Raw genomic sequence first — 20,913 nt, forward strand, 5'->3', positions numbered from 1 at the left:
GCATTGGAAGGTTTCTAGAAGTACTTACCTGTTTCTGAATTAATTGTTAACCTTTGTTTTATTCCTCTACTTTCTCCTTTGGACAAACGCCATAGTGCTCTAAATGTACCAGTGATAAATCAATGTCCACAGTGTCCTAGCTATCTAAGTCACCCGAGGGTGTAGGAAGTGTCTGTGTGCCATCCCCAATGGGTATCATCTGATTTAGAGAACCAGAGTGTGATTTGAGGTATATATTTAAGTGTTACATGTTTTGCTCCCTTCCTAAAGAAAGCGTATGTCATTGATTGTGAAATAAATTAATAATTGTTTTATCAAGAAACCTTTAGTGTGTTTACTTGAATAACTGTACTGTGAAACTCTGTATCACAACATTACTGCTCACATTGACCCCTCTTGAGATAAGCCTGGCTGCTCAGCCAAACTACCAACCTGTGTAGTTCAGACTTATACCAAAGGTTGGGTCCCTATTGCCAGGAGGTCAAGGTTATTGTAGTGCACCCAAAGGGTACTGCATACAATCTTGCCTAACAGTTCCAGACCATGAGCAGACATGAAAGAGGTGGGGGAGGGGAGCTCCACTGAAGCCAACTGAGGACATTTAAAAAAAGAGAGAACTTTCCAAACACGCCACATCCACCACCACCGTCAGGACCGCCATCAATCACCATGTTCACACACTCTGAGTTACAGTGCACGTGAGAGCTTCACAATGTACTTGCTGTTCACTATTGTAATAATCTACACTGAGTAAGCCACACGTATGCACCTTATTTTCAATGTAATGACAGCATGCTATGCAAGAATGCTGCAGAATCTGAGAGCAAGTCATCCTGGTGGCAAGGCCAAGGGGCTATTTTCAGGAGTATAGAAGATGGCCGATGGGCTTCATTTTGGTTGACTGACCGTGTTGGTTCTAGAAGGATCCTAACCTCCTGCATAATAAGATAATGATTACACACCCTTAATGCAGACACTACCTTACACATATCTAATTGTGTGGTTCTGCCAAAGGATAAACAATGCAAGTTGATGCTATGTTATTTTCTCTCTGACATCCCAGTTTGGGCAGGAGTTTTAATTTATTGGAAGTTTCGCCGCCCCAGATGCTGAATCCCGGTGAAGGCGTCCATCTCCAATATTACCCACGGATTTGAAGGTTGCAGCTAGAGTGGCTTGTCTGAACCCCACTGAAATGCACACCAAACTTACCCGGGGCCAGATCCCGAAAGTTTGTCCCGTCGTGTTTGCGAATTGTGTCAAAGACCACAGTTCGGGCTGGCATGTTCACACCCATGGCAAAGGTTTCGGTGGCAAAAAGAACCTGTTGACAGAGACGGAAATGAATAAACGGATTAGTTGAAGGTACAGGTAGAGCTATGTATGACGTTGAGTAATGGCACAGCAGAGGATGTGGCAAGACGGAATTTAAATGAACTAGCCGAGGTGGAAGAGGTTCGGTAAGGCCACAGCAGAGGGTGTTATAGAACTAGACTGAGGTACTCGAGAAGTGGTATTTATGCAGTGGTCTAAGCCACAGAGTGCAAATGAGAAACTGGGTAAGCTGGTAGGGTTGTGGGTGCGCCTCAGAACTGGATTTACAGAGGACGATGTGAGTCAGGGTTAAAGTGCATTGACGGGGCAGCGAGGACTCTCAGAAGTGGATCAGTCATGGGGGGTACAGACAGCTAGACATGGGCCCTTCAGGGCAGGATGGGGGAGAACCGGCAGGGTTGTGTGTCAGCACACGCATACTGGTGGTTCAGCGGAGGGTTTAAGTACATTGGCAGTTGTAGGTGGATTTTAGGATTGAAATATTAAAGGGTACAGCAGATTAAGAATGAGGTGCACTTGTAGAGCCGTTTGTTACGTTTCAGGGGGTGACAAAGAGCAGAAATGAAACGTTTGTAGAGCTGGGCAAATATACGCATACTCCCAACTGGACTTTACCCTGCCACTATAAAGACCAACACATGTCAAGATGTCTAACAGAAAAGGCTGGATGTGTCTTCTGATTCTGGATAGAAGGGGAACAGCGCAGTCCATGCCAAACACTGCAACGCCTGCGGGGCAGCCAAATGTTAGCTGCTCCCGGTCAACAATATCCACAAACCCCCATCCTCCATAACCAGCACTGTCCCCCCGCACATACCTTGACAAGGCCCCTGGTGAAGAGCATCTCAATCACCTCCTTCAGGATTGGCAGGATCCCGCTGTGGTGCACCCCGATGCCCCTCTTCAGTAGCTCCACCATGTGCAGGACCTAGCACAGAACAGAAAGGGCCTGCCCATTGGTTCATATGTACAGAATGCGCAATGTTACAAAGGAGGGGGCACACGGCTTGACAGGTTCACATGAAAAGTACCCCCGCATATCTAAATGATGGACAGGTGGGAGCCCCAGAAAGCTGACGGCTGACATGTGTGGTCACTTTCCATCACAATCACCAAGTAATGAAATAAACACTGCAGACGTGTCAAAAGGGGCCTCTCTGATTGTCATTAATAAATCATGTATTTAGCAGGCTTTATATTTAATGTTATAATGCAGAGTAACTATGTTCAAATTAATCCACGAGTGATGTGAAAGTCATCAACTCATTTGCAATTTGTGCAGCCTTGCAGCTTCCACCGCCAGGTCTGCTGACATCTGACTGATCTGCTCCAGGATGGGTCTTGGCTTTATTGTGCAGCGACATGTGAAGTATTGTGCCCTCACTGCCCGGCCGGAATATCACAGACATGCAGCGACAGGCACCAACACAATCACTTGAGGACTGGTGCCCCGCACACCAGCAGCTCTTGCATTATGTGGGTGCAGCACAGGGACACCAGCTTTTCTTTACTCACACATATGCACAGACGATAGGCGCACCTGGAGATAATGTGCTGCTACAAGCCGGGGACATATATTTCAAGAATCAACACAAAGTAGGGCCCTGTGGCGTACCTTTGCAAGGATTTAGGCAAGAGCAGCTTCCCTTGTGGAAGGAAGAAAGTCATCTTCTGCTCACTTGCGACAGCCCACTCTACTTTCTGCTGGTTCTTTGTGATGCCCTAAAGCTTTCCCCAGGAAGGGGGTTACCATACATGGCAAATCCGGCCCGAGAGGGCAGGAAGGTGGCCAACATACAAGATGGCCAGAGGACAGGTGCAAATCCTAAAACAGTAACATGAAAAAGTTCCCACGAGAGGTAACTCAGAAGAAACCTAGCCATTGTCAACAGCCCATCTTGGACCTGTCATGCAAGTAACCACAAAGTAACCACAAAGTAACGAAAGACAAAGCTATGGGTGCAGAAAGTATCCCTACCGTACCTCATGTAAAGTGAAGAGTGCAGGGTAAAATAAACAGAATTTCACAATGGAGGACAGAGACTGTGCACTGATAACCATAAGGACTGATTAGTGCCCTCAAAACAGAGGAGCTAAGGAAGGCAGATAAAGTAAGAGGCTTCGCTTGCCTCCAAAAGTCACGACAGGTACAAAACAACAGCAATAAGGTTAGGAGTTCCAGATATGCCTAAGCTGGCAAAGCAGCAAAAAGAACATCTTTCCTAAGGTTCTATGTTCTTACAGCCCTCGATTTTCTTTTTGCAGAATTTTTTGCCTAATATTTTCGGCCGAAAAAACTCATCAAATTATTTTTTAAAATATTTGGGGGGTCCCCTCACAAACCCTCACTTACCTATTATCTAGTCCCTATTCCCCACATCCCCCTACCCATTATTTCCCCTTACCACCCCTCCCCAACATTTTCCACAAAAAAAACTCAGCGAATAACATGCTGGCGTTTGTAATAACCTTGTACCCTTTCCTAACAACAATATTTTTCTACCTTTTTTTATTTTTACATTCTGAAGCACGCTTGCTTTTTACGGCATAATACCTTCCTAGCATACAATATACTCTAAAATGGCTCTGCTACAAGATCTCGCGGTGTCCTTTCAGCATCTTGTCTTTTGCACTTCTTGCTGTCCTCACACAGCAGGATTAACCATTATGGTAAGCCCTTTTGCAGGCAAAACAATGGTGATTATGGCAGGATGTGGGGGGGAGAGGGGGAATGTCTGGTCTGAGTACACCTCCTGGCCAAGGTAGGTCTGTGGCTAGGCAGATGTGGTGGTCAGAGTCTGTCCACGATTCGACAGGCCCTTCCAGTTTGTATGGTGCAAATCTTTAGTACTGGTGGGCTCGGGGGTGCCTCTACCTCGAATTTAGGATAAAAGAAGGACTCCCGTAACCATTTGTCACGTCGTCGTTGGAGCCAAGACCCCTTTGAAGAAGAGCATCCCACTGAAGATCTGGAACTTGTGATTGCAGCCATCCAGCATTGTCTCCTTCAACCATACCACAAAGCCCTTCTCCTTTACTCATCGCCAGGAGGCTTTCGGTGGTGCTTCGTCCTCCAGTACCGGTGGGACCAACCTGTCCCAACCCCTGCTCAAGGATCCTGCCCTTGCAAGTGTCCACAGACCATCAGATGGGCTCACCAGCTCACTCCTGGGCTACCTCGCGGTGTCGGTCGGCATCCTAAGTTTGACTTGGGAAACCCCAGGCCCTCAACTTGTGGAACAAGTGAACCCCTCCTTCTGTCGCAGCCTCCAGCACAAAGAGGGGTCTTGCAGGACCTGCTTCTTTGTTTCTGGCAAGAGAGTCGGCTTGATTGGGATGGCCATCGCTCTTTTCCACCTGCATCGTGGAGGTCCTTTCTTCATTGTGTCAGGGTCACCCAGCTGTTCAGTGCTGGGAACTGATCACCGGAGCGAGGCACCACCAACTAGCTGCACATAAATCCCCACACCGAAAGTAACCTCAGCAGCAGCAACTCCTAGACCCACTCTAAAAAAAAAACAAGATACAAAGCAGGGTGGGGGGAGGGGCAGCAAATTAAGGGGCCTCTGAAGTGGCCCCTGAGTGATTCACAGTACACAGGCTAAGTTAACATACCTGTTTCTACCACCCACAACCCCATATAGTTTAACAGGCATAACGTCCTTGACCTACCTGACACTTGTATGCCTATGGGCAGTGGAGTTCTGGTCAAAGATCGCCCACCACCCCCTTGGCCTTCCCCTAAACTGGTGGGATTGGAAGAGGACCTCCAAAGAATTGTACTTCATTTGTTCTTACCTGATGAAGACACTAACACATTACCTGCTGGCTTTGCCAACACTTGTTCAGCGTACGTTAAAGACTCCTAGCCTCCTGCAAAGGGTTCAATTGGCACTTTTGACTTGACTTTTAAGGTACCAGGCCCATCTCTTCTAGCAGGACAAGGACTTTTAAAATGTAGGGCATTATTTTTTATACGGCTGTGTATTGTGTTTTAACTCCTTTATTTTGCTTATATAGACTCTACTTTGTTAATACTTACCATTATCTATTCTTCACTTATTTTGCAATACTAGTGTTCTATGTCTTGGCCTTCCTGTGTCTAAATTGTTGGTGCTCTGTTGCCAAAGCACTGTTAGGACATTTTTTCTGAAGTCCAACCGAAAGCTGATTAAAGCCAACAACTGAGACAGTACACAACTCCAATCTTAGTATTAGGCTCTACCACCTGAGTATTTTGGTAGCGTAGACAGATCATCCAGGCATATCTTAGGAGGGAGAGAGGGAAGTACAAAGAACCTGGAGCATACCAATGGTTAAACAGAAACACTTACACCGACACGTATTATAAAAAATAAAGGTTAATTAAACAAGTAGGCCTAGGTAAATCTTGGTGGGTAACTACTTTGTCATAGTATCAAACAAAATATAAAAACTCAACACAATGCTGAAGGTACACAGAACAAAGCATAGAACTTGTTGTTTTAGATTACTTACAGTAATTCACGGGTAGTAGACCCTGTAAGTCATGCAGTGACAATTAGTTAAGAAATCACTTAGTAAACCAACCCTGTTACCAGGATACTTTTCTGAATAGTGGAACTCAAATCCATGGCACTGAATGAACCTAAAACTACATTCAGGATAACACTCCGTTATACCCGGTGAGTAAAACCTAATATTGTAATAACTATCAAAGTTACTTTTCAGATCAGTGGAACACAGATTGAGGTAAGGAAGTAATAACTTATTTTAGTATGGCACAAGCCAGACCAAGGTTAGTACAACCCACAAAACGCTTATTAAGAATTGCAAACAGCTATTCAATGTAAGTAAAACCCAAGGAAGACTTATTCCAGACAGGCTATACAGCAGGTCAGGGGAAGCAAGACCCAGTTGGTAAGACATGCATTACTTACTGCAATAGCATTTCTGATTGTTATCTGCTGTGCATATAGTGCAACATCTAGTGGTAATCGGAGAGTATTGCATCTTGTCTTTCGCAAATCGAAAGAGGACGTCCACATGGGAGTCCTTGTAACACTATCCGTAACGTGACGTGTAGTGTACCCAAAATCCCTCACGCGTCGAGGTCCGTCGGGTTGTGTTTTTTCTGCCGTGAAGGAGCCTTATGACTATCGTGAGTGGTTACAGATAGAGACACAGTAGTTAAATGTCTATGTTCCTTCTACTCCAAGTAGGGAGGAAGGGTGGGTGCATGTGAATCTAATCAGATACAATCGTCAGAAATGCTATTAGGTAAGTAATGCATGTCTTCTGATGCTTGTGAATCTGCTTAGAATCACATGCTGTGCATAGACTAGCGAGCAGTACCCGGAGTTGGAGGTGGGATGTGAGAAGGGACAGTAGTAAAGAGATGTCTTAGTACTGCTTGTCCCACCTGAGAATCAGATCTAGAGTGAGTAGCTAGGCAGTAAAGCTTTGTAAAGATATGTACAGAACTCCACGGTTGCCGCATTGCAAATAGCCTCGAGAGGAACATTTGCAATGAATGCTATGGAAGCTCCTGTGCCCAGAGTAGAGTGTGCTCTAGGCTTGAAGGGCAGGTCTCACTTGGCAAGAGTGTAGCAGAGTGTGATGCATTTCACAATCCACTTTGAGATTGCTGATTTAGAGACAGGTTCCCCTTGTTTTCTTAAGTTGTTTAGTCTTTTCCAGAAAATATAGGACTGCCCTGCGCACATCAAGTGTGTGTAGGCTTCTTTCTGCCACGTTAGTGGGGTTCTGGAAGAATGTGGGACTGGTTCACATGGAACTTTGAAATTAATTTAGGCGTAAACCCTGGGTGAGTGCGCAGAACAACCTTGTCTTTGTGAATTGTGACAAATGGGTCTTGAACTGAAAGGGCCTGTAATTCACTAACTCTTCTTATTGAAGTGAGTGCCACTAGGAAAGCTGTCTTGTAAGTGAGTATTTTAAGGCTAGCCTTATGCATAGGTTCAAAGGGAGATCCCATTAGTCTAGTTAATACCACATTTAGGTCCCATCCCTGAGTTGGGTTTGAAATGGGTGGGGAGGGTGAAGTCTTTTAACCCCTGCCATAAAAGTCTTGATGACTGGGATCTTCCACCACAACACTTTTCTGGGACGTTGTATAAGCTGGAAGTGCAGCTAGGTGTACCTTCAGGGAATTAAAAACCAGACCTGAGTCAAGTAGATGAGTCAGGTATAAGACAATATGTGTCGGAGAGCAGTCTATGGGATTGATGCTCTTGGAATTACACCAGATAACAAAGTGTTTCCATTTATTGGAGTAGCAATGTCTGGTGTTAGGCTTTCGTGCTTCTCCAAGTATGTTCATGCATCTCTGCGGAAGTTGGAGGTGCCCGAACTCTATGACTTCAGGAGCCAGGCCGCTAAGTTGAGAGTTTGCGGGCATGGATGGAGTGTTTCCCCCCTGTCACGTGATAGCATGTTGTATGGGGAAGGAAGCTTCATCGGAGGAGGGATTGACATCAGACATGAGAACCAGGGGGTGGGCCCACATTGGGGCCACCCGAATCATTGTGACTGGTTCCTGCTGCATCTTGTGCACTATCTTGTTGAGTAGGGGAGTTGGGGGAAAATCGTAGACAAATTTCCCTGACCATGTTATCCAGAGACTGTTCCCCTTGGAGCGGTTCTGGTCGTACCTGGAGGTGTAATCTGGGCATTGTGTCTTCTCCAGAGTTGCAAACAAGTCAAACTCTCGGAAGCCCCATCCTGCGAAAACGTTGGAGACTAGGTCTTGTGTAAACACCATTTGTACTCTGTGGGTAGTGGGAAGTCTCTGCTGAGCACGTCTGCCTGAAGATTGAGTTCCCATGGAACTTGTTGCGACAGGAGGAACCATCTTGTGTTTGAGAGCCCACTTCCATTTGTTCTGGGACAGTTTGGATAGCCCTGGAGAGTGCATGCTCCCGCTTGTTCAGGTAATACATGGCCGTGGTGCTGTCCGTGAGGACTAGTACTGTCTTCCCCTGTAGTTGTGTCTGAAAAGCCTTCAGGGCTTCGAACACTGCTAACCACTAACTGCTAACAATTCCAACAGGTTTATGTGGTTGGATGCTACTGCTGGGGACCAAACGCTGGGTGTCGTGTGATGAAGGAGGTGAGCCCCCACCCCGTGAGAGATAAGTCTTTGGTGAGAGTGGCTTCTACTGCGGGGGTGGTGAAGGTTTTACCCATGTAAGAGGTTTTCTCTCGACCACCACTGCAGAGAGAGAACGAGGGCTGCCGAGACACCCACTAGATCGTCCCATTATCCGCTGGCCTGACACCATTGGCTGTTGAGCCACTCTTGCATGGGGCACATGCGCAAACATGCGTGTGGGACTAAGGAAATGCAGGAGACCATCATCCCTAACGGTCGCATGGGTTTGCATACAGTACAGTCACCTCGTGATTGGCTATATAATGATGAATCTGGAACAGCATGTTTTGAACCCTCTCATTGGAGGGGTAGACAAGGCCGTCTTCTGTCCGAATTAGAGCCCCCAGAAATTGTTTGACTTGGCTGGGGTCTAGGCTGGACTTTTTCTCGTTGATGGAGAATCCCAGACTAAAGAGTATATCAACCGTCTTCTGGGTGTTTGATAGGCATGTTCCGGACTAGTGCCCTGTTATAATCAGTCGTCGAGGTAAGAATAGACTGGAATGGACTGCCTGCGCAGGTGAGCCGCAACTACTGCCAGTACCTTTGTAAATACCCTTGGGGCTGAGGCAATGCCGAAGGGAAGGCCCTTGAACTGCTAGTGCTTGTCCTCTATTATGAACCATAGGTACTATCTGTGCGCTGGCAGCATTGAAATAAGAAAGTATGCATCTTTCATGTCCAATGTTGCCACGTAATCCCCCTGTGTTGGTAGAGGGATTACCTCTTGCAATGTTGTCATTCTGAACTTTTGTGGCTTGACAAATTTGTTCACTGGGTGCAAGTCTAGCACTGTGAGATCCTTTTTGGGTACCAGGAAGTACACTGAATAAATACCTTTGCTTACCTGTAGAATGGGGACGACTTCTATCGTGCCCTTTTCTTGCAGGATCTCCACCTCTTGCAGCAGGATCTTGAGGTGTTCTGGCGATAAGCGTCTGGACGTTGGAGGCAGTATCGAGGTGGTCGGGTGAACTCGATACAGTAACCGTGGGTCTTGAGCACCCACTGGTCTGTGGTGATTCCTTCCCATGCATGTTAGAAAGATGTTATTCGTCCCCCAACTGGGGAGGCATGGGAGGGGACCTGGACTGGTAAGTCATTTTTGAGTGGAGGCTGGGGAGCCTCTTGGGGTGGAGTTTCTACCCCTTCCTTTGCCATGGTGCTGCCCTCTTTGCTGATATTGGCCAGTGGCAGTTGCCCTTTGTGCATTTCCTGTTCCGTATTGATTGTGGGGGGAACGTGGGAAGGATTGTCACTGAAAGGAGCAGCAAGAGCTACCTCCTCGCTGCTGGTAGGGTCTTTGAATAATTTGGCTCAGAGACTTTAAGGTTTCGTGTTACTTTGTAGCTGTTTCCAAGGCCTTGTCCAACTGCCTTGCCAAACAGGTTAGTTTCTTCCACTGGGTTATTAATTAGGGATGCCTAGGTTTCAGGTTTAAAACCCGAATTTTTTAGCCATGCGTGTCTCTTAAGCAGGGTACCTTGGGTCAGTGTTTGTCTCACTGTTTCTGCAGCTTCCATGGTGTTTTTGAGGATGTTTTGATTAACCTGCCTCCCTTTCGACACAACCGCCAGAAGCCGTGATCATGTTGGCTGCGGGACTTCTTGCAGGCCTTCCTGGAGCAAATACCATTGGACAGAGTAGGCTGCTGATGTTGTTATGTGCTTCCCCAGGGCATAGAACTTCTTGCAATCCTTGAAGGCGCCTCGGCCATAGACAAGGGTACTACGGCTCTTTTCCTTGTAGTTGTGACTACAAGGGAGTCAGGAGTGGCATGTCCGCGGATATATAGCAGGTCTGTTGGAGAGGGGCGAAAAAGCTTTTCGACTCGTGGATTTCCTGCTCGTTTGAGATGGTGTTAAAAAAAGAGGGAGCGTTGCACCTTTTGATAGAATTTAAAAGTGGCATTGCTTGACTTGTGGGTGGATTTTCCTTTAATATGTCCTCCACAAAGTCAGTGTCCTGTACCGCCTCTTGAGTGGCAATCTGAAAATGCTCAGCTGCTTTTTTCAGAATAGCATTGAATGCCATCTGGTCATCAATAGGAGAGGCCTATCTTTGAGGTGGTAAGGAGGGAGCATCTATAAACAGGGTGTCTGGATCCGGGTAGTGGCTGGTGACAGCCATGGTGCCTCGCCTACCGGTTGTTCATCACCCCAGTCTGGAGAGGAGACTGGTCTATAGTCTCGTCAAAGGAATTCTCTCCCTGATCATAGGGGTCCTGATGGATTTCTTCTGGTTCAGTTAGGTCAAACACCTCATCGTGAGGGAATTGACTGGAAGTCCTTTGAACTTTTGACAAAGTAGGGTAAGAGTCTTCCTCCCTTGGCCTCTTTGGGGTGATAAATCTATCAGAAAAATCTACAAACTTGGAAAGTTTGTTCATGTATCCCTCAAACCTATGTCTTGTCCATAAAGATGAACAAGAGAGGTCTGTAGGGGGGACAGTGCTCTTCTTGAGGACTTGGGTCTCTAGGTGGTCGAGATTTGCCAGTGTCTTAGATAGGAGCTGGGACCCATCCAAATATTGTTCTCGACCTTCTCGACGTGTCTTTCGACGTGTCCTTTGGCCTGTTTGCCGCCGAGATGATGTTCGCTAGAGACTCGTGGATCTCTGGCGTTTCTGGGAGTGATTTCGATGGGCCCAAAAGCTTTGATGCAGTTTTTGGCAGTGCCGAAAACTTTGGCATTGACGTGCTCTTATGAGGCTTGTCAGCACTCTTATGATATCTGGTGCCGACACCCTTTCGGCTTGGATGCCCGGATACATGCCGTGGAGACGGTTGCAGGGCGGGCGCCCGAATATGGGGATCGGCGGGATCCGTCGAGTTTTAGCGTTCCCGTTGGGGTCTGTGGCCTTCCTGACAAGTCAGTCGAGGAGGCTCGGGGGATTGTGTGCTATTCCTTCCGTGTTATGTGTGTGTCCTTGTCGTTGGGGTGTTGTCTCCCCATAGCAGAGCCAGTGGCCTGCCTGCCGGTGACCGACATCTCAGAACTTACCTGCGTGCCGCAGAGAGGTCAATGGCCTCCGTATCAGAGCCATGGCTGTTGCTTACATTCTCGTCACTCGAGGTGCTTGCGCCGAAAGGGGAGCTACCTTCGGCCTGCTGCATGGTGTAGGCCGCCCAACGTTTTGTCCACCGTTCTTTGATCAGCCTTCAGACGTAAAAGTTGGCAGGACTTTCAGGGCTGCTTGTTATGATCTTGAGGTAGACACTTAATACACCTCCGGTGTGTGTCTTTCCATGGATATTTGCTGTTGCAAGAAGGCCAAAATTTAAAAGGTTTCCTGTCCATAGCTCAGGTTAAAATAGACAGCGAAACCATAAGGGAAAAGAGAGGGGAGAATGAAATGCATTCTACAAAACAAACAGAACCCCAGGCCCCACTCTCCCTACTGTGTGGGCCTAGCCAGACGGCCAAGACAAATGCGGTCGACAGGGTCGATCGCAGCACCAGCGGCCAAAATCTGCAGTCGTCTTCGGTGTTGGTTCAGGAGTAGTCGTCAATGAAGAAGTGATTAATTTTAAACGACCAACGGTCATGGACAATGAAATAGAAATGTAGCAATTTACAAGCTCTGCATAACGTGTCCAGCTAGCTGGGTGGAAAAAAACAATCTGAGGGACCTCGACGCGTGAGGGATTTTGGGTACACTACACGTCACTTTAGGGATAGTGTTACAAACATGCCCATGTCGACGTCCTCTTTCGATCCTCAAAAGACAAGATGCAATACTCCACAATTCCCACTAGATGTCGGACTATATGCACAGCATGTGATTCTAAGCAGATTCACAAGCATCAGAAACGTATAAACTTAAATTCAGAAAGAAATAGTTAGGTGAAGCCAACAGCATTACTTTTGGGACGTGGTAGAACCAATTCAGAGGCGAGTAAAAAATAACCTTATGTATACTTTTAAGAATGGCAAAACGCATTCAAAGGCTAGTAATAACCTTTGCAACTCCTCATTTCAGAGGGACCGTTACCAAACCAAACGCTTTCACAAGTAAGTAACTTTTAAACACATGTTATACTTTTCAAGGCAGAATCCTTTTCTTATCCAGTCCTTCCCTAGTTTATTGCATGAGTTCTCTAAGAGGCAGAAGAGAGACCCTAGTGGTCTAGGTGTCAGCTGTAGGCAGGATGAGACAAGGTTCAGTTGTAGGAAAACTGTGGCTGAGGAAGTCTCGTCAAACAAATAAGTAATTCACTTTAGTTAGTTAGGGTCCAGGACTAAAGAGAAGACCCCATAGAGGGATTCCAGCAATGGGCCTGGGCGAACTGGAGAAGAGGGCTCCCAATCGCATAAATCACCCCCAAAGCTTCACAGGAATCACAAAAGGCTTAAGGTAAGTAATACCCCATCCAACAGTACCTCAGTACAGAAAAAGTTTGCAGCAGGACGTCTTCAGGATCTGCAGCCAAAAACCTGGTCGATGAATTCCTTGTCGTGAATACTGAAGACAGGACACAAAGGGATTTTGCAGCAGGGATCAACGGGGAAGACTCCAGGAAAGAGTTTCTTTGCAGCTGGATGCAGCTCTGTGCTGTTGGCACCCTTTTCAGGAACCAGGAGAAGACTGAATATCGCTGGTCAGATTCTCGTCCCTAACCTGCTCCAGCACTCTGGTAAGGGGATTTCTAGGACCCATATCGTGTCTCTGGAGAGCCAGGAGGAGGCCACCAAAGTTTCGGATGGATTTGGACTTTGGAAGACCATGCACTGTAACAATGGTGAGAGCTCCCAGTGTATTGGGGTATTGCACCCCAGCAAGGTCGCAACCCATCAGGGGATGGCTCAAAATGCAGGTCTTTTTAAGACACAGCAGCCTCTGGGTAAGAGTCGTCACGTTCGGACCCCCAGGTCGATTGTAAGATAGGGTAACAGCAGGCTCTGGTTCCACAGCAGGCTCTCTAGTCACTGGAAATCACCACAGCTGTCTTTTCTTAATCTTCCTCTTCGGTTTCAGCTCCAGTGGTCGACTTGTCAGCAGCTTCCAGGTTCAGAGTTTTTATTAGGAACTACAGCAAAACTTCTGCATTCTCTCCCTGCATTTTTCAGAAAGGGATTTGGTTCCTTTCAGGCAAGGTGGAAGACTAAGGGCTGCAGAGTCTTGGACTCCTGCCTTGCGTTGTGCCTTCTCAGACACTCTGGGTGGGGAATCCAAAGAAATCCTGCTGAAGACAAAACCTCCACTAAGGTTGTTTCCACCTATAATGGCAGAGGAATACCTCAGAAACAGAAAGCATACAAGAAATGGCAAAAAAGAAGCACACCATTTAACAAAAATGGTGGCCCTCCTGTGCATTAACGAAGCTGAATTAACAGCAAGTAAAAATTACTAAAAGACCAAGGTAAAACCACTGCTGCCAGCCATTCAAGTGAACTAGCAATTGTAACAAAATGTTACCGTGCAAGTAAGAAAGGGGATGCATTGTATCCCCCCAGTACTCCACATAAGGAGGGGTGTGTTGGCTCACTTCTATAAAATGTAAAGGCAATGAAAATCCCTTTTTACTACTTGGGAACAGTAGTTCACTTAAGTATAGGGAAGAGAAAAGTCAAAGTTATAGGAAACTATAACCTCAACCAGGCACCATGGAGAGACACAAAAAGGTCATCCATAAAAAGAGTAAAAGACTAGACGAGAGGGGAAAAAGATTCCCACTCATCTGGGGACAAGGGAAAATAATCACCAAGTCCAAGCAACATTTTCTGGGGTTGACACAGGTCGGGAAGATTTATCACTAATATAAAAATCACACCTAACACTCATCCCTCTTAGACTAAGGGACGGGAGGATCTAATTCTCTCCCAGGATGGATCTCTTGTCTCGCAGTCAGTTAAACCTACTGTGGAGTCCATCAGAAATCTTTTTGTAACTCTTTTTGATATTAGTTGAATAGTTTATCATCCTTAAACTATAGGTCCTGCAATCGTTGCTAGGCAATTTGCTTTTTTAAAGAAAAGGTGTCTGAGTTAACAGTCCCTCGGGAGGTGTTACAACTCCTGAACCTGCAATAGGCTTTTTAAAGGGGTTCTTATAAAGAAATCCCATAGAACGAGAAGGGCCTCATGATTCCTCAACACCTCTCCCCCTGGAGCAGGTTGGGTCTCGGGTATCTTAGTTGGAGGTCTCCCTCCCAACACTAGGATTTAATATTGGGTGGCACGGAAGAAGATCCAACAGTCTCAAGGTGTTTAGCCTTAGACTTAAGTTTTCTGGTTTTCCATCAGCTTTGAGAACTACCCGCCCTCAAAGGCCCAGAGAGGTTTCCAATTGTCTTATCCACATCTTCCTCAGAAGCAGTATGTGTCAAAGGTATTGGGCCTCATTACACGGATGGCAGTAAGGGTTTACCGGTACCGGTAAGGGTACCAGTGCCGGTAAACCCTTACCGCCTTACTACGAGGTCCCTTTGTGGGACCCTTCCTTAACGGCTGGTTTTACCAGCCGTTAAGGACGAGACCTGCAAAGGGACCTAGGAGGTAATTACGGTACCGCAATTTGCGGTACCGTAATTACTGCCTTCCCCATTCCCATTGAGCCCTATGAGGGCAAAAATGGGAATGGGGAACTGCCATGGTGAATTGGGAATTACCGCCCCCACAACCCTTGGGATAGGGCGGTAATTCTGCCATTCACCATGGCGGACTCAGTAAAATACCAGCAGCAACCATGGCGCTAATAGCGCCATGGTTACCGCCGTCCGTGTAATGAGGCCCATTATATTTGGAACTGAAATGGTAGAGCATGGTTTAGGCTCCCATGTCCCAATCATTCTAGTTTATGATTTGCTTTTGTTAGAGGTTGCCCTACTAACATGAGGACTTACAGTGGGGTCCTCTGTACACCTATCCAGCTCTCCTGTAGGAGCAGTTGTAGTCAAAGGCTTATTTATAGAAGGCCTAGTAGGAATGCTATGCTTAGGTTTCTTATAACTCTTTCTGGTTTTCAGTTTTTCAGGCCTGGAAGTTTCCTTCTGGGGCACTCTGAACTAAAGGAGAAAACATCATTCCTACTTTGGGGTCAAGGACACTGCTTACCCTCTTAGGTTTGTTAAAACACCTAACTTCTGGACATCCATCTTGATCACCTCCACTGTATGTAGGTTTTCAGAAGAAACCAGATTTTGGACTATATGAACCACCTCCACTGCATGTGGATTTTCAGGAGGCTCTGCCACTTCAGATTGAACTTAAGGTGCCTTTATCCTAAAGAATATACACCACACAGAGTATGTGACAGGAACACTAAGGTTCTTGTCAGCCGTAGGAATTGCCTCCACAGCATGTGGTCGAGAGTCCAGGTTTTGAGATTCGAGGACTACCTCCACTGTCTGAGGTTTCAGAGAGACTTGCTACCTTAGCCTCAGCTGAAGGCAGAGTCACATCAGTGACTATAACAGTGACATTACGCCAGGTTACTGGTTTGATATGAACACTTAAATTTCTATCAAGATATGAACGATCTCCACAGGATGCAGGTTTTCAGAGAGTTCAGTCACCCTAGTGCTGACTGAAGGTGGCTTCACCTCAGTGACCTGAACAAAGTTATTACACAAGGTTATGGGTTGAAGAAGAACACTTACGTTCTTGTCAACAGTGTGAACCAGTTCCACTATAGGTGGGTTTTCAAGGGGTTCTTTCACATCAGTGACCTTAACCATGGTGTTACACCAGGTCAGTAGTAGGACAGAAGTACTAATGTTTCTGACAACTAGTTGAACCACTTCCACTGTATGTGGTTTTTCAAGAGGCGCAAGTCACCTTAGCAGCAGCTAAAGGTGTGGTCACAGTAGTGACCTCTAGTTTTGTGGGCCTAGGGGCTTGGTTCCTATTTGAAGCTATGGGTTTGTCCACGCAAGTACCCTCCAGAGTGGCATTTGATGCATTTTCTCTTTGAAGAGATGTCCCCTAAGGTGGCATCTTTGGCTTCATATTTATGAGCCTCAACCTTGGTACAAGGTGGCTCAGCTGAGACAACAGCTTTTCTGCTAAGCTCACTGGTAACAGTCCCTAAAGGGTACACAGAGATGGGACTTTCAGACCTATCTCCATTCTCATGTTCCCTTGAGGGTGTTAAATATTGAGAAGGTGTCTTCTTATATCTAGTTATGAGAGTGTGTCACACCATACTATAGTTAACTCTTTCAGGCTCATTCATATCCAAGATCACAAGATAGTTACTCTTGGGAAGCCTAAAAAGAATTCACGATATAGGATCACTCTCACACAAATCAAACATTTTAAAAGTAAGGTCAAATATTTTCAGCCATACAAAAATGTCATCCTTCCTGTCATACAGGCTCACCAACTCTGGGATCCTGGAAGCTTCAGACTCCTCAGACCCTGAAAAATAAGAACTGTCCACAAAATCCTTGTAGAGGAGCAGGTGGGTACGTCATCCCTAGCTCCCGCCCCCTCACCTCCATCATACTGTAACAGTAGGAGAAGAGCCCTAAGTGGGACACCAGCTATCATCCCAATACCACATTGAGTGCATGAGGGACAATATGCACTCAAACAACCATATCAAATGTACCTTCACACTGAAAAGGTGGAAGGATTTCTGCACACACCATTGGACATCATTGAGCTATAAGTGAAATCTGATGAGGGCAGAGTGACATCATGAAGGAAAGATACTGAGACGTATTGAAATGATAAGCAAATACGTAAAGGATACAGATGTAACTGAAGTAACAAGAGAAACATGTAATCAAATATGAAGAAATTATATATTCAAAGAAGATAAACTAATCTGCTGTCTAATAAGCGTATATACGCAGAAACGCAAGGTAGACGAGGCATATAGAGGGTTTCTGCATAAGAAAACATAACTTGGCGAGGGCGGCCATGATGGAAAGATGGATGTCGGACTCATGTGGAAGTCAATCAAGCTACCTCAAGGACAGACCAGGGCTGCAGAGTCAGGAGACGCTGGAAAACATCTATGCAAAAAGCAGATGCCTATGGAGTTTGTCAGACTCCATAAAGTAGTAAAACACAAAAATCATAGTCAGCAGAAATACACAAGGGAATGAGGAAAAGGTCCCACTCACTCAGGAGGAAAGAATCACAAGCACCAAGTCCAGCAAAAGAGCTGGGTGTCTCTAAGGTTCAAGGGAATTAGCACAGAAATGAAAATTCTCCCTAACAGACACATAGCCAGAACATGTAGAAGTAGAGGAGGCATGCAGCAAAACTGGCAAGCTCCAAGAGGGGGAATGGACTATGTTCCACAATACGATGCAGAACCACAGGAGTATTAAGCCCAAGATCACACAGAGAATCAGACATGTGCGCTGCAAACACAGCAAGCTTCATTACAAATGCAATCACCACAAGGGCAACTATAGCAAATGCCTATGCAAACACAACAGATAGAAACTCAGCAGGTGCAGACACAACAGGCCACGGTACCACAATGGAACATGAATGCGAGAGCACCGCAAACACCCGCACCTAGATGAGGGAGTGTGACCGTGGTAGGAGAAAATCCTTTCACAGGTACACGGATGAATTTATATCCACAATAGGACAGCCCACAGAGCGACCTGATGTGTTCAGTACTATCAGTGACACCAGACCCCAAGTGTCATGAACCGTCATCTACATCCTTTCTGGACCTCCTGGTCCCTGACTCGCAGGGGATTGCATGCAGTTATCCTTCCAACATGGCCGCCTGGAACAGAATGTTCCGGATCAGTCTATGCGTTCCACGCTGCTCATCCTACAAAAGAGACACACCCCCGCGGCTCTGCGCGTCTCAACCCTACCGCTACCTGTAGCCGGACGTGCTAAGCCAGAGTTCGATCGGGGCTCTCGCTTGATTCCTTGTTCCCAGTCCCTTGAATTCCATCCTGTTCCCTTTCCTTCCCAATCTCCTGGAAAACCTTCCGCACTCGATTCACGGTCCTCCGTGCCTCCGAGCGTACCTTAATTACTTCCTGGAATTACCCTGGACTTTTGGAACGCTCCTGGAAACTGAACCGCTACTCTCACGCTGGACGCCGAAGATCGGCGATCGGGTCTATACAAATCCCTGACCGTAAAGAAGAAGAAATCCCAGAAAGTCGCAAGTACACAACAGAAACAGGTGAGAAGGGGAGAGACTTGTGACAGATTGAGACACCATAAAAACGTTACAGATTCAGAGATGGAAGCCGCCGTTCAAGACCTCATGCGAGGCATGCAGGAATTGACAACGGAGGTACAGAACCTCAAGGCAGAGAACGCAGCATTAAAGCAGCTAGTTCTATCACGTGATTCCGCAACCAAAGAAAATGTAATATTGGGTGGAATAGTGGACAAGTATGACGGTTCTTCCAAGACTCTCTGCGACTTCCTTGATTCGTGTTTAGTTCACTTCACTTTCAAGCCCTACTACTTCTCCACTCCTAGAGCAAAGGTGGGTTTTATGATCTCGCACCTCACTGGAAATGCATTGACTTGGGCAACCCCCCTAGTCAATACAAGCAATGCTCTCCTGGATGACTATGATGGCTTTGTGAGAACCCTTAAGGAAATGTTTGATCGCCCAGAGCAGGTGTATAGTGCTCAAGAGAGACTACTCGAGTTTCAACAAGGGTCCCAGGATATGCTCACCTATGTTACTCATTTCAAACAACTTGTGAAAGAAGCAGACTGGTCTCCAGAAGCTAGTTTTACACTCTTTCGAAGGGGGCTGAACGAAGAAATAAAAGATGAGCTTGCTAGGGTGGCCCGCCCAAGCTCCTTCCAGGCTATTATGGATCTATCCTTACAGATAGATTTCCGAATCCAAGAAAGAAGAGCAGAGAAGAGGAAGTCTAAGGCAAGTATCCAAAAGACCATCACAGAACATGCCCCTAGAGCAGAGTCTACTGTTCCTTTTACCCCGGACCCAGAACCTATGCAAATAGGAGCCTTTCTTGGACCCATTACCCGTCAGGAAAGGATGCGACAAATCCATACTGGTCTATGTATGGATTGCGCCTCCGATAAACATCTTGTGAGAGAATGTCCCAATGCTCCTCCACGGCGTTCGGGAAACGCCAGCTCCCGATCCTAAATGGAGCACAGTGTCGGGAGAGAGATGTTTGCTCCACATCAATTCCATCCTTGAACTCTCCTGGACAAAATAACGTTGTGGTTCTTCAGGCCCTACTATCGCCTTCCAAGACAGAATCCTACCCCATCCTGGCATTAGTTGACTGCGGAGCTATGGGCGTATTTCTAGATCAAGATTGGGTCACTGCTCATAACATTCCACATGAAAGCCGAGTTAAAATGCAACCAGTAAGAGGGCGCTAGAGGGCCATCCAAGATGGCCGCTTAGGTCAGAGCTCCCTCGCAGCCCCGCATCAATCCTGGCTAATCCTACGGATCCGAGCACCACAGCCCCCCTGTTTCCCGGTACATGAACTCCTGAAGTCCCCGGCGGCGCCACCTCGAAGTCTCGAGCGAAATCGGAGCTCTCAACCCGAGACGCGGCCCGAGAGGCCCGGCTGCCGTGACTAGCGGGGTCGACCACTTGGCCCCGTGCTCCACAGGCTGAGCCTCCCCACTGTGGACTCTGACGCACCCCCCCCGGGCAGCCCACGAGACGGGGGGCCAATATCCTGGCGAGGAGTCGACGGCGGCCGGGGAGAACCGGCGTGGGTCCCTGTTCGCCGTCATCCCCCCGCCGGAAGCCATCGCCGGAGCGGAAGAGTCGGACGTGAGACAGGCTCCTGCAGATCCGGCACCCAGCCGCACAACAAGAACCGCCCACACCCACCGGGCGGAGACCAGGCGGCGTCGGCCGGAGGGGTCGGCCCGGGGCCCTGGCGGGTAGGGAGCGGTGGGGTAACAGCGTTGTCCCCCCCCCCTTCTTCCGCCACTGGGACCGGGTGACCGCCGTACCAGCAGCGGCAGAGCTGACCAAGCGGCACCTCCCAACTCACGGACGACCTGATCCCCTCTATCGCAACCATCACACTGCCCTATACTCCGAGCCCCCGGAACCAAGAGGAGCCGGCAGAAAACCACTGTAAACATCTCTCGTCAAGGGCCAGCGCAGCATCGAAACAGCCAACCCCCCGGCTCACAGCGAACATCCTATATCAGCCTCCAGGAGGGCCGCGCTGGCAGTGCAACCCGGCGGCTGCCTCGACCTCACCACCGGCAGCCAAGATGGGGAAAAGCGACAAATCGCAGAGGAAGCTAAACTTTGAGAGCGGTCTGACCCCCAGAGCCCCCCACCAACCCGAGGAGCAGGCGGCACCGTCGGAATGCCCCCACCAGGAAGGAACGACAGAAAACCCCTTTGAAATTAAAGAAATCCTCCTCGACCTAAAAGCAGGGATCGGCAGCCTGAGTAACAAAATGGACGGCCTCGCGTCCAAAGTCGATCTGATGCAACACCGCATGGACTCCCAAGCCGAACGCCT

At 47.5% G+C, this 20,913-nt stretch overlaps 1 protein-coding gene across 1 annotated transcript in view; it reads right to left on the reverse strand.

The window, feature by feature from the left end:
- The window catches only part of SKIC2 (SKI2 subunit of superkiller complex), a 403,793-nt gene that overhangs the window by 172,915 nt on the left and 209,965 nt on the right, over positions 1-20,913 (reverse strand). The window contains exons 17-18 of the mRNA XM_069635003.1: positions 2,153-2,263; positions 1,213-1,324 (exon numbers count right to left, since the gene is read on the reverse strand). Of these exons, the coding sequence (XP_069491104.1) occupies positions 1,213-1,324; positions 2,153-2,263 (223 nt within the window). The remainder of the gene's footprint in view (positions 1-1,212; positions 1,325-2,152; positions 2,264-20,913) is intronic.

This window comes from Ambystoma mexicanum, chromosome 13, assembly GCF_040938575.1.
Source record: "Ambystoma mexicanum isolate Mex_15411 chromosome 13, UKY_AmexF1_1, whole genome shotgun sequence".
In the NCBI taxonomy this organism is placed as follows: domain Eukaryota; kingdom Metazoa; phylum Chordata; class Amphibia; order Caudata; family Ambystomatidae; genus Ambystoma; species Ambystoma mexicanum.